General features: G+C 45.2%; 1 protein-coding gene across 1 annotated transcript in view; it reads left to right on the top strand.

Moving 5' to 3' along the window:
- The window catches only part of MYH15 (myosin heavy chain 15), a gene marked incomplete at both ends in the record, with an annotated part of 148,811 nt that extends 137,592 nt beyond the window's left edge, over positions 1–11,219 (top strand). The window contains 5 exon segments of the mRNA XM_080654673.1: positions 3,243–3,320; positions 3,324–3,347; positions 9,244–9,339; positions 10,287–10,422; positions 11,131–11,219. Coding sequence (XP_080510799.1) covers positions 3,243–3,320; positions 3,324–3,347; positions 9,244–9,339; positions 10,287–10,422; positions 11,131–11,219 — 423 coding nt within the window.
- Between the last annotated feature and the right edge of the window lie 1,356 nt (positions 11,220–12,575).

The raw sequence follows: 12,575 nt of genomic DNA, 5'->3' as shown, positions 1-12,575 counted from the left end.
GAGTGGGTTTCAGCCCAATCCTGCAGGCCAGGCCAAGGAACCCCACAGACTAAAAATCTGCCTGTAGCCTTTTAGATATTTATTAAAATTACATAAAGAAATAATTATAGGTAAATGGCTTTATAGGTAAATTTATTAATTATTAAAATTACATAAAGAAATATTTATAGGTAAAGTTACATGATGTCTAGGATTTGCTTTAATAAAGTGATTTTCCCCTGAGGTGTTTTAATCACTTAAGAAACACAACAGCCCTAGCTGGTCTGGCTCAGTGGATAGAGCATCAGCCTGTGGACTGAAGGGCCCTGGGTTCAATTCCAGTCAAGAGCACATGCCCAGATTGTGGCTTGATTCCCAGTAGGGGGAATACAGGAGGCAGCCAATCAATGATTCTCTCTCATCATTGATGTTTCTATCTCCCTCTCCCTTCCTCTCTGAAATCAATAAATATACTATCTAATAAAAGAGTAATATGCAAATTAACCATCACTCCGCTACACCCACAAGCCACGCCCACAAGCCAATCAGGAGTGAATATGCAAATAAACCCAACCAAGATGGCTACCGCCACAGAGAGCAGGAGGGAGGCTTGGGTTTCCCCAGCAACAGAGGAAGCCAAGCTTTCCGCCTGCCCTTGCCAGCCTAGGCCTCCACTCAAGGCTACAAAGTTTCAATGATAGAAGATACATAAACCCAAACAGAAATGGCAGCAGCCACAGAGCTGGAAAGAGCAGGAGGCTAGGGTTGTCCCCGGCAATGGAGGAAGCCAAGCTTTCTGCACACCCTGGCTGGCCCAGGCCTCTGCTTAAGACTACAAAGTTTCAATTATAGAAGATACATAAATCCCAATAGAAATGGCTGCCGCCACGGAGCAAGCAGAAGGCTTGGCTCCACTCCAGGCTACAAAGTTTCAATTGTAGAAGATAAATAAACCCCAGATTCCAGGGCCTCCGCTTGGGTTGCCAGGGGGCGTGGCGGGCCTGCAAACCACCACAGGCCCCTCGCCCAGGCTGCCCCACGCCCCAAGGGAACCCCCACCCTGATCCAGGACACCCTTCAGGGCAAACCAGCTGCCCCCCACCTGTGCACCAGGCCTCTATCCTATCTAATAAAAGAGTAATATGCAGATTGACCATCACTCCAACACACAAGATGGCTGCCCCCATGTGGTCAAAGATCCTGCCCCCATGTGGACCCAAGATGGCCACCACAAGATGGCCAGCAGGGGAGGGCAGTTGGGAGGGACCAGGCCTGCAAGGGAGGGCAGTTGGGGGTGATCAAGCCTGCCGGGGAGGGCAGTTAGGGGTGACCAAGCCAGCAAAGAAGGGAAGTTGGGGGCGACCGGGCCTGCAAGGAAAGGCAATTGGGAGGGACCCAGGCCTGCAGGGGAGAGCAGTTGGAGGGGACCAGGCCTGCAGGGGAGGGCAGTTAGGGGTGACCAGGCCTGCAGGGGAGGGCAGTTAGGGGTGACCAGGACTATAGGGGAGGGCAGTTAGGGGAAAACAGGCTGGCAGGGGAGCAGTTAGGCATCAATCAGGCTGGCAAGGGAGTGGTTAGGGGGTGATCAGGCTGGCAGGCAGAAGCGGTTAGGGGCAATCAGGAAGGCAGGCAGGCGAGCAGTTGGGAGCCAGCAGTCCTGGATTGTGATAGGGATGTCCGACTGCCAGGCAACTAATTGAAAAGAGGTGGGCAGTCGGACATCCCTCAAGGGGTCCCATATTGGAGAGGGTGCAGGCTGGGCTGAGGGACACTGCCCCCCCCATGCACGAATTTCGTGCACCGGGCCTCTAGTATATATATATATTTTAAAAAGAAACACAACAAAAGCTTAAAGTAAAGGGTGAGTTCTGTTAGTCTCATGTTCCAACTGATAGAACTGTGTGTTAATGTTCCTATATGACAGGGATCCAGAAGGTTTTTCTTTTAATAGGCTTCATTTACAAGGAATGTTCAAGCCTGCTGTCAGCCCACCCCCTGTCATACCTCTCTGAGGAAGAACAAGAACAGAGTGGCTAACGGGTGGGAGGAGTTGAGGGGAGTCAGAGATGAGGTCAGATATTCCAGGCACATTTAGCTTCAGGGCACTGGGCTTTGCAGTTCTAAAGGGTGATCAGGAAGGCCTCTCTGAGAAGGTGGCATTGCTTCAAGAAGGCAAGGAGGAAGCCCTGAGCACATGGGCAAGAGAAGGAGCAGGCGACACCCTCCCCACATCATCCCCCTACCCTTTTCCTGGTTTATTTGACCTCAAATCACTTATCACTATCTAACATACTCTACATGTTACTTTGCTTTGTTTGTGTTTCCCCTCATTAGAATGTACACTCATAGGGGGAAGAGATTTTTGTTTTATTCCTGGCTGTATCCTTAGCCCTGTGGTCTGGTGTGTAGTAGGCATCAAATATTTGTTGACTGAATGTCATGTTAATCTTGTTTGTATAACTCTAGAAGGCTACAGGCAGATTGTTAGTCTGTACTATAGCTCTCCTACAAAGTGAGGCTGTGTGTGACATATGTGTGGCATAGACTCAGGGTTTGAGTTTTAGAGAACTGAATGTGGAGAGAGAAGTTTAGGATTAGGTAGTGTGTTGGCTGAATCCTCAAAGTGTGCTGTATACGTTATCCTGTATGTGCTTACATGCATTCATTCATTCATGTTTGTGTGTGTGTGTGTAATTATGTCATCTAAGAGGGGTAGCTGTCACCTCTGTATGCATTAGCCCAGTAGTCGGCAAACTGCGGCTTGCGAGCCACATGCGGCTCTTTGGCCCCTTGAGTGTGGCTCTTCCACAAAATACCACGGCCTGGGCGAGTCTATTTTGAAGAAGTGGCATTAGAAGAAGTTTAAGTTTAAAAAATTTGGCTCTCAAAAGAAATTTCAATCGTTGTACTATTGATATTTGGCTCTGTTGACTAATGAGTTTGCTGACCACTGCATTAGCCTTTCATGTCTTTCGGTCGGCAAACTCAAGGGGCCAAAGAGCCGCATGTGACTCGCGAGCCGCAGTTTGCCGACCACTGGTCTAAACAGTCCTTAAGTGGACTCACCTAATTTAGCCAGCTCACTTTTGGCAAGCCAGTTTTCCGAGAGGGCTTGCTCTGTTTAACCACTGCCAGAAAGAGAGCAGACACATCTTCCCTTGATAATTTTGCTCTCTTTCAAGTGATCATGCCAAATGGCCAGTGCAATGCCAGCCCGGCTTGCTTCCAGCCAGCCTGTGGTCTGAGATCATGATTACTTGCAGGTTTGTGAACTGGAAGGTGAACTGGAAGGCGAAATCCGTCGCAATGCAGAGGCACAGAGGGGAGCCTGCCGGCTGGAGTGATGCATCAAAGAGCTGACTTACCAGGTACTTGGGGAAAGCACCCCCTGTCTGTCCACCTGGGCTCCACCCTGGAGAAATGGGCTCCATCAAGCCAGAAATGGCCTTCCAGCTCTCCTGCACTTCTTTCTCCATCTTCCCTCTCTCTCAGCGGTAGACACTGACTCACCCTCCAGGGACCCCGTGCTATTAGCGGTTGGGGTTGGTCCCTTTTCAGAGCTCTCAGGAAGCCAAATGTGAGCGGCAATTTGCAATTAGAAGTAAAAAGCTATTTATACTGTTCCTATTTTTTCACACATAATGCCTGCAGCACTTTCAGAAATATTCCTTCCTGTGAGAGCATGAGTGGGAACAATGTGTAAATGAAGAGACTGGCAGAGATGGGTGGCTACCCAGCCAGCAGGTTACATGGGACGCTGACTAAATTGAGCAGGGGACATTTGCACTTCTCTTTTCTAGTGGCACAAACACTCGAAGCCACTGAGGACTCTATCTGGTGCTGGTGCCAGGTGAACACATAGCAAATTGCTAACGAGAGGCCTCCAAAGCTTTGTTTTCCTGCTAACATTGGTCTCAGGCAACTAATTGAAAAGAGGTGGGCAGACTTCCTACCAGTCATTAATACATTTCTATAGGAACAATAAAATCCTTCACTTTTCTTTTTCTTTTCTACTCTTTCTTCCTTTGTCTTCAAGTGGAGTAGACAGAGATCCCACCATAGCAGAGGCACTGTATGTCTGTCTGCCACTCTGTGCATCTTCCTGGCACAGAGTAGGTGAACATATTTCAGTGGCTGAAAACAGATGCAAAGGTCACTTTCTAGCCCTTTCTCCTGCACAATACAGCTTATGTCAGTGAAAAGAAACTCATTCTAGGCTCCCACGCCTGCAGCCACCTCTGCAGCATTAAGGTCTGCAGCATTAAGCAAGGTCTGCCCGTCCTGACCCTGGTTCCTGAGGGGACGCTGTTGTTGTTAGAGGCATCAAAGTCTTCCTCTTTGCAGCTGGAAGAATAGTGTTGATCAGAAAGCTGAGCACTTCAGAAGCATCGTCTTGTGCTCATTAAGATGAAATGAGCTACTTGTGCAGCTCTTCTTTACTGAGTAAGTGGTTCTTTCCGAAGACGAGCTAGTCTGACATTTCTTTAGTCCATGCAGGTATATCAAAGCCACTGCGGAGTGAGCCATGGTATGTGTGGCTCAGGCAGCACACACCTGGGGAACATGAAGGCGTGCTGTTCTATTCTTCTTTTTTGGGGGGTTGGGGGGAAGTCACCTATGAACAATGCTTGTCAATAATGTCTGAGTTTTTCCTTTTTTTAAAATTTCCTATGGATTATTTTTACTGTTTTCTTTGGTGTTAATTATAGAACACCAAAGCTTTTTTATTTTTGAATATTGTTGTTCCATGCACTGCATTCTTTTTTTAAAAAATATATTTTATTGATTTTTTACAGAGAGGAAAGGAGAGGGAGTTAGAAACATTGATGAGAAAGAAACATCTATCAGCTGCCTCCTGCACACCCCCTACTGGGAATGTGCCCACAACCAAGGTACATGCCCTTGACCGGAATCGAACCTGGGACCCTTCAGTCTGCAGGCTGACGCTCTATCCACTGAGCCAAACCAGTTGCAGGGGTCCTCAAAGTACGGCCCGCGGGCCACATGCGGCCCGCCGAGGACATTTATCTGCCCGCTGGGTGCCACTGCCTGTCCTGCTTAGCAGCCGACTCGTCCTGGGCCCGCAGTGTGCATAGGAATTTGTTCATAGTTTTTTTTAAACTATAGTCCAGCCCTCCAATGGTCTGAGGGACAGTGAACTGGCCCCCCATTTAAAAAGTTTGAGGACCCCTGGCTTAGGGCTTTTTTTAAAAAATATATATTTTATTGATTTTTTACAGAGAGGAAGAAAGAGGGACATGCACTGTATTCTTGTTCTATTGAGTTAGATCTTTGTTTCTTCATAGCAATAATCTTAGTATTCCCCAGGTACTGCGATGGAGGCATATTTCTTAATTTCTTCCAACTGTCTGCACAATAATTAGAGTCTATCCATTCAGTTATGCAATGATTTTCTGCCGTCAAATCAGATAACAGCTGTTGAACACCCATTTTATGCAAATATTAGTCTAAATCCTATAAGTTTAAGAGACATTAGAGAGCCCTCTACATTCCTTAATATCAGTACCAGGTTTGGAAAGATTTAAGGTGGATGCTGAGGCAATTGAGTCTGCCCTCCTTTAATATCAAAATAACCATCAGGACTATGATGCAGGGTGTTTTCTGATAGAACTTCACAGCTGCCAATTTAAAATGTCATTTTGAAAGGGACATGAATATGGTTTTCCTTTCCTAGGAAACATCCTCTGGGAAGATCCTACTACATTAGAAAAGGAATCAGGTGTGACCCCATCCACAACTGTTCGATGGCCAGTTCCACTGAGCACTTATCTCCCTCATATGTCCTTCTAGCATTTAGAATCTCATCCTACTTTTTCTGTCTGCTGCCTAGAAAAATGTGCTGCAAGACGTAAGATTAGAAACTTGTAATTGTTGAAAAGGTAAAGATAGGTTTTCTGCCCCCACTCTTCATCCACCTACTCCATTTTACCTTCGACTGCTTCCTACAGTCAGGGATCTGTGTGCAGATGTTCTTTAATCCTTATAAATCTAACTAGAGGCCCAGTGCACGAAATTTGTGCATGGAGTGGGCAGGTGTCCCTCAGCCCAGCCTGCACGCTCTCCAGTCTGGGACATCCCTCTCACAATCCAGGACTGCTGGCTCCCAACTGCTCGCCTGCCTGCCTGCCAGATTGCCCCTAATTGCTTCTGCCTGCCAGCCTCATCACCCCCTAACCACTCCCCTGCCAGCCTGATTGGCACCTAACTGCTCCACTACCAGCCTGATTGCCCCTAACTGCCCTCCCCTGCCAGCCCAATCGCCCCTACCTGCCCTCCTCTGCTGGCCTGGTCACCCTAACTGCCCTCCCCTGCATGTCTGGTTGCCCTCAACTGCCCTCCCCTGCTGGCCCGGTCACCCCTAACTGCCCTCCCCTGCCAGCCTGGTCACCCCTAACTGCTCTCCCCTGCTGGCCTGATCACCCACAACTGCCCTCCTTTGCAGACCTGGTCCCTTCCAACTGCCCTCCCCTGCTGGCCATCTTGTGGTGGCCATCTTTGACCACATGGGAGCAGCCATCTTTGACCACATGGGGGCAGCCATTTTTGAGCACATGGGCCTGGCCATCTTGTGTGTTGGAGTGATGGTCAATCTGCATATTACTATTTTATTAGATAGGATTATAGAGATGGCATCTTTATTTTTGGAGGAAACAAAATTTGGGCTTGGGTGGGTCCTCCAGGAACCAGATGCCAGGATGGAATTAGAAGCTCAAAAGATTTATTGGAGGTAACACCTGGGAAAGATAGAGAGGAGAGCAAACAGGATTCAGGCTGAGAAAGCCTACAGACCACAATAGAGTCTGACACCTGTGAAGGGAAAGGATGAAGGAAGGAGGATTGGATAGAAGGAGCCTCATAGTGCAGTGCTACTCTGAGCAAGTCTCCAGCACAAAAATTGCCCACATAGGAGTCCCATGTTCAGACCCTAGTAGCTGTGTGGTGCCTACTTACTGGTAGCGGCTGCCTGGGGAGTTTGTGATCTCAAATGCTATGGCAGATCCCAGAGGCACTGCAGTTGGCAGTTTTCAGGAAACTACTACTCACAGTTGAATGGCAAGTTTCTTGAAGGGAAATTTGAGTGGTGCACAACCCTGGTTACCACGGTTACTTAATGCCTCAGAGTGAGATGTACGTGAACCCAGGCCTAACAAAGGCTTGCCTTCCCAAACAAGAAGAACATTACCATCAGCAACCACTTCCAGCCATTTTCAGTTTTCTTCTGTGTGGCCTCCTTCACCACATAGTAAATTTATTGACCTCAGTAAATTGATTTTAGGCAATTAGAGCTCTGTTGGTTTTAGAACTTTTTATTCACACAGAGTTCTATGAATCTTCAAATTTCTTAAACCTGAGAGGTAGCGGGATAAGCAGATGAAAACAGAAAATAGATTTTATTTTTAAAAAGGGTTTTTCTCTTCATCACCAGGTTATTCCTTAATATTGGTCCCTGGCTTAGTAAGCTGAAAATTAGTAATTAGTTATCTACTGTCAGATTTACTTTAAGGTGGGGGTGGTGAGGGAGCATTCTAGGCAATAGAAACAGCTTGGTTGAACCTACATTTTATTTGTTTCTTTGCTTATAGATATAATTGATATATAACATTGAATTCACTTTGGGTGTACAGCATACTTATTTGGTATATGTTTATATTGTGAAATGATTATCACAAGTTTAGTTAATATTCATCACCGTACAGTTGCAAATTTTTTTTCTGGTGATGAGAACTCTTAAGACTTATTCTCTTAGCAACTTTCAAATATACAATCCAGTATTGTTAACTATAGTAACAAGGCTGTGCATTACATTCCCAGGACTTATTAATTTTATAAATGGAAGTTAGTACGTTTTGACCACCTTCACCTATTTTTCCAACCTCATCCCATCCCTCACTTGCATTGCCTCTGGCAACCACCAATCTGTTCTTATTCTATAAGTTCAGTTTTTTTTAGATTCTCCATATAGGTGAGATGACATATTGTCTTTCTCTGATCCACTTATTTCACTTAATATAATGCTCTCAATTTTCATCCAAATTGTTGCAAATGTCAGGATTTCCTTCTCTTTTATAGCTGAATAATATTCCATTGTATATACAGAACACATTTTCTTTATCTATTCACTTGTCAATGGACACTTAGGTTGTTTCCTATTCTATAGGTTGCCTTTTCATTTTGTTGATGGTTCCTTTTTTTTTTTTTTTTTTTTTTAGTTTGATATAGTCCTACTTATTTATTTTTGCTTCTGTTGCCTTTGTTTTTGGTGTCAAACCCCAAAAAAGTATTGCCAAGACAAATATCAAAGAGCTTACTCCCTATGTTTTTTTCCAGGAGTTCTAGGGTTTCAATCTTTAATCCATTTTGAGTTTGTGTGTAGTATGGTGTAAGATAGTGGTTCAATTTTATTCTTTTGCATATGCCTATACAGTTTTCCAACACTATTTAAGTAGTTGATACTTGATGGAATAAGTAAGATGAATCCAGGAAAAAAACATTTGAGCAACTGGGGTAGGTCTTGATTAAATAAGTATAAAGGTTGAGATACTTTCTTCTTTGGGAAGTTCAACAGCCCCAATGTGGAGATATTTGAGTTTAAAGGATGTGGGAAAGGGGGGACATGCAGACCCTTATCTACCTGCTTGTCTCTTCCCTCCTTTCTCCTCAGAATACTTGAAGGCTCCACGGAGCACAGCTGCAAAACACTATCTCACTAGATTTCCTTCCTCCAGCTCAAGTTTGGATTGCAATGGTAGCAATGAGAATGCACACAACAACATCCTCAGAGCTTATGGAATTTTCCTCACTATCTCTGGTGATATCCACACCACAACTCCAGAAAACTACCTTACCTATTCCATTAGCAAAATACAACAGTCAATTAGAAAGTTCAAAGGAAGATTTGGTTTGATTGGAGGGAGAGAGGTGACTGAGAAACCATAGGCAGAGTGTAGCTTGGTTGCGATGGGAGGATTGAAGACCAAATTAAAACCAGTGGCTATAACTTCCATTTTAGCAATGGCTGGGAGTTCTGTTGGTGAATCAGGAGAAATGACTCATTGCTCAGAGCTGTGTTTTTCTCAGTTTCTCTGAACTTGGCATGGGTTAAACCCATTTTCCAGTCATAACTCTAATATGAATGACATTTAACAAAGTTTCCTTACTCTTTAGTTCCTCATATGAGGCTACTTGCAATGCACACTGCTGGGTCCTTCAAATCACCTTCACATACATACCTATGCATTTCAGGTAGAGGAAGGCAAAAAAAATCTGAGCAGGATGCAGACTCTGATGGATAATCTTCAGCTAAAAGTGCAAAGTTACAAGCAGCAAATTGAGGCAGTGGTAAGTGCCTGGGGCGGTTGCAGCCTCATGGATTTCCCAGCAGTTGTTTTTGATTAATGGAGATGTGGGGCCTTGAGCTAGGTGAGCAGCTTGTCAGAGAAAAGCAGCTCAGCTTAAAGTCTGCTCATTCTCTGTTTTTTCTCAAGCTAGAATTATCACCCATGGTAAAATTTTGTGCTACTTTTCCCTCCAGGGAGCCAGAGCTCTTTCCCTCAATTTTGTGATTATACCTAAACATGTACAGTGCAAGAAATAAGCCAAGTAAGAGCATGGTATTAAGTAGGGATGGCACATTTTTGGCTGGGTAATCACCCGAGGGCCTTCCTCACCCTAAAACCTTGAGTAAGCATAAATGCAATTCACAGTCCTTTTTCTGATGAGCCTGGGACATGACTGTGCACAAAACTGTTATCACTTGAAATGTATCTGCCAACTTTGGGTTAGTATCCATAGCTACATGAAATGTAAGAGATAAGTGCCATATATATTGTATTATACCTAATAATATCTCCTTAGGGCTTTCAAGTTGATTATTTAAATGATTTGGGCTAAAACACTGTTATAGCTATTACCCATTGACCAATATAATTGTAAAGGCCCACCCCCCTCTACCCAGAGGTAGAATACGATGTTGAACTAATAAGAAAACAAGCAACCCTGGTTATTCTATCACATACCAAATCTGTGCATGCCGGTGGACTACATCCAGTTGGTGGAAAGTGCCGACCATGTTCTAAACTTACAGGGAAAAACAGTTATAAAAATAGATCTCATGCCTGCTGGAAAGTCTGAATCCTATATGTCATACAGAAATATGATATTCCATTCAATACACAGAAGTTTAGATTCCCTTCACACATTTTTTAACTTTCTCATGTCAGAGCAGAAAAAAATATGACTATGTAGGCACAGAGATTTCTTTTTCTCCCCATTTTTTATTTTTATAGGAAGCACAAGCCAATCAATATCTTTCCAAGTATAAGAAGCAGCAACGTGAGTTGAACGAAGCTAAGGAAAGGGCAGAGATAGCAGAATCTCAAGTCAATAAACTCAAGATTAAAATGAAAGAGTTTGGAAAAAAAGGTATGTCACATGTTCAACTCTGTTCTAACTCTTTTTTAAAAAATTTATCTTTATTGTCGAAAGTATTACAGATGTCCCTTTTTTCCCTGTTCTAACTCTTAAGACATTTCTTGTTTTTCTCTTTAAATGCTTCTAAAAATCAGTAATATAAAAAAACACATTCTAATAAAACCTTCCCATATTTACTGAAGTCTACTGGTCCAGGTAGTAGGAAGTGCTAAGCATCTGAGTGGGATGCACACTGTATTTATACTTCTCAAATGCTTACTTCTAGCTTAACTTGCAGGCTCTGAGAGCCAGGGCCTAAATTCATTTGTGTGGAATAGTCAGGAGCCCAGGGGAAAAAAAATGACTTAAAAGGCACAGATGGATCTGCTTGAGATTCTGTGGTAGATAAGTATATGACTTTGTGCTGTATGTATATGAAGACCTGGGGGCTCAGGTTTAAAATTGAGGCAGTGGAGAACAAATGAAAGAGTCCTACTTTCTAGCTTTCTGCCTAAATCACAGAGAAGAAAACTTTCTACATCTCTGTGAGCCATAAATTGCTGTTCTGATCCTATTGTGGAGGCCACTCCCCCAATGTTCCCGGCAAAGTGGTAGAGTGACAAGGAACAGTAAACTGTAGGCTTGATGGGGTCAGTGTCGCAGTCTGTTCGGGTTACTATAACAGAACACCAGAGACTGGGCATCTCATATTTCTCACAGTTCTGGAGTCTGGAAAGCCCAGGACCATGGTGCTGGTAAATAAGGAACCTAGTGAGGGCTGTTTCTCAAATGGCCTCTTCTCACTGTAAGCTCACATGGAGAAAAATGGGAAAGAAGCTCTCTGGGGTGTTTTTTTTTTTTTTTTTTTTTTTTTTTTTTTTTTTTTTAAATAAAGGCACTGATACCATTAAGGCACTAATACCTCTTAAGGACTCCGACCTTATGACTTAATCACCTCCCTAAAACCCCACTTAATCCCATCAATACGAGTGTTGGGATTCAACATGTGGATCTGTGGGGGACACAAACATTCAGACTACAGCAGTCAGGGCCTCAGATTCCTCATAGATTTTCCAAGGAACATACACTTTTTAAAAAATGAGATCTGGCTTCAGGAGAAACAGGAGATTGGCTACCCTTAATAGAAGGCCTATAAGGCACTTAGCACAATGCCTAGCACAGACAGGCACCATCATTTCAATAAAAAATTTTTGTATATGTCTGGTCTTCATTCTTATTTATTAAAAGAACTAGAGGCCCGGTGCACGAAATTCGTGCACGGTGTGGGGGGGGGGGGTGGGAGGGGGGTCCCTCAGCCAAGCCTGCACCCTCTCCAATCTGGGATCCCTCTCACAATCCAGGACTGCTGGCTCCCAACTGCTTGCCTGCCTGCCTTCCTGATTGCCCCTAACCGCTTCTGCCTGCCAGCCTGATCACTCCCTAACCACTCCCCTGCCAGCCTGTTTTCCCCTAACTGCCCTCCCCTGCAGGCCTGGTCACCCCTAACTGCCCTCCCCTGCAGGCCTGGTCCCCCCCAACTGCTCTCCCCTGCAGGCCTGGATCCCTCCCAACTGCCTTTTCCTGAAGGCCTGGTTGCCCCCAACTTCCCTCCTCTGCTGGCTTGGTCACCCCTAACTGCCCTCCCCTGCAGGCTTGATCGCCCCCAACTGCCCTCCCTTGCAGGCCTGGTCCCTCCCAACTGCCCTCCCTTGCTGGCCATCTTGTGGTGGCCATCTTGTGTCCACATGGGGGCAGGATCTTTGACCACATGGGGGCAGCCATCTTGTGTGTTGGAGTGATGGTCAATCTGCATATTACTCTTTTATTAGATAGGATAGAAGCCTGGTGCATGGGTGGGGGCCAGCTGGTTTGCCCTGAAGGGTGTCCTGGATCAGGGTGGGGGTTCCCTTGGGGCGTGGGGAGGCCTGGGCAAGGGGCCTGTGGTGGTTTGCAGGCCGGCCACGCCCCCCGGTGACCCAAGCGGAGGCCCTGGTATCTGGGGTTTATTTATCTTCTACTATTGAAACTTTGTAGCCTGGAGCGGAGCCAAGCCTTCTGCTTGCTCCGTGGCGGCAGCCATTTTTTTTTGGGGATTTATGTATTTTCTATAATTGAAACTTTGTAGCCTTAAGTGAGGCCTGGGCTGGCCAGGGTGTGCAGAAAGC

The sequence above is a fragment of the Plecotus auritus genome (genome assembly GCF_963455305.1).
Source record: "Plecotus auritus genome assembly, chromosome: 2".
In the NCBI taxonomy this organism is placed as follows: Eukaryota; Metazoa; Chordata; class Mammalia; order Chiroptera; family Vespertilionidae; genus Plecotus; species Plecotus auritus.
The sequence above is the reverse complement of the archived record's forward strand: the minus strand, read 5'-3'. Positions and strand labels throughout refer to the sequence as shown.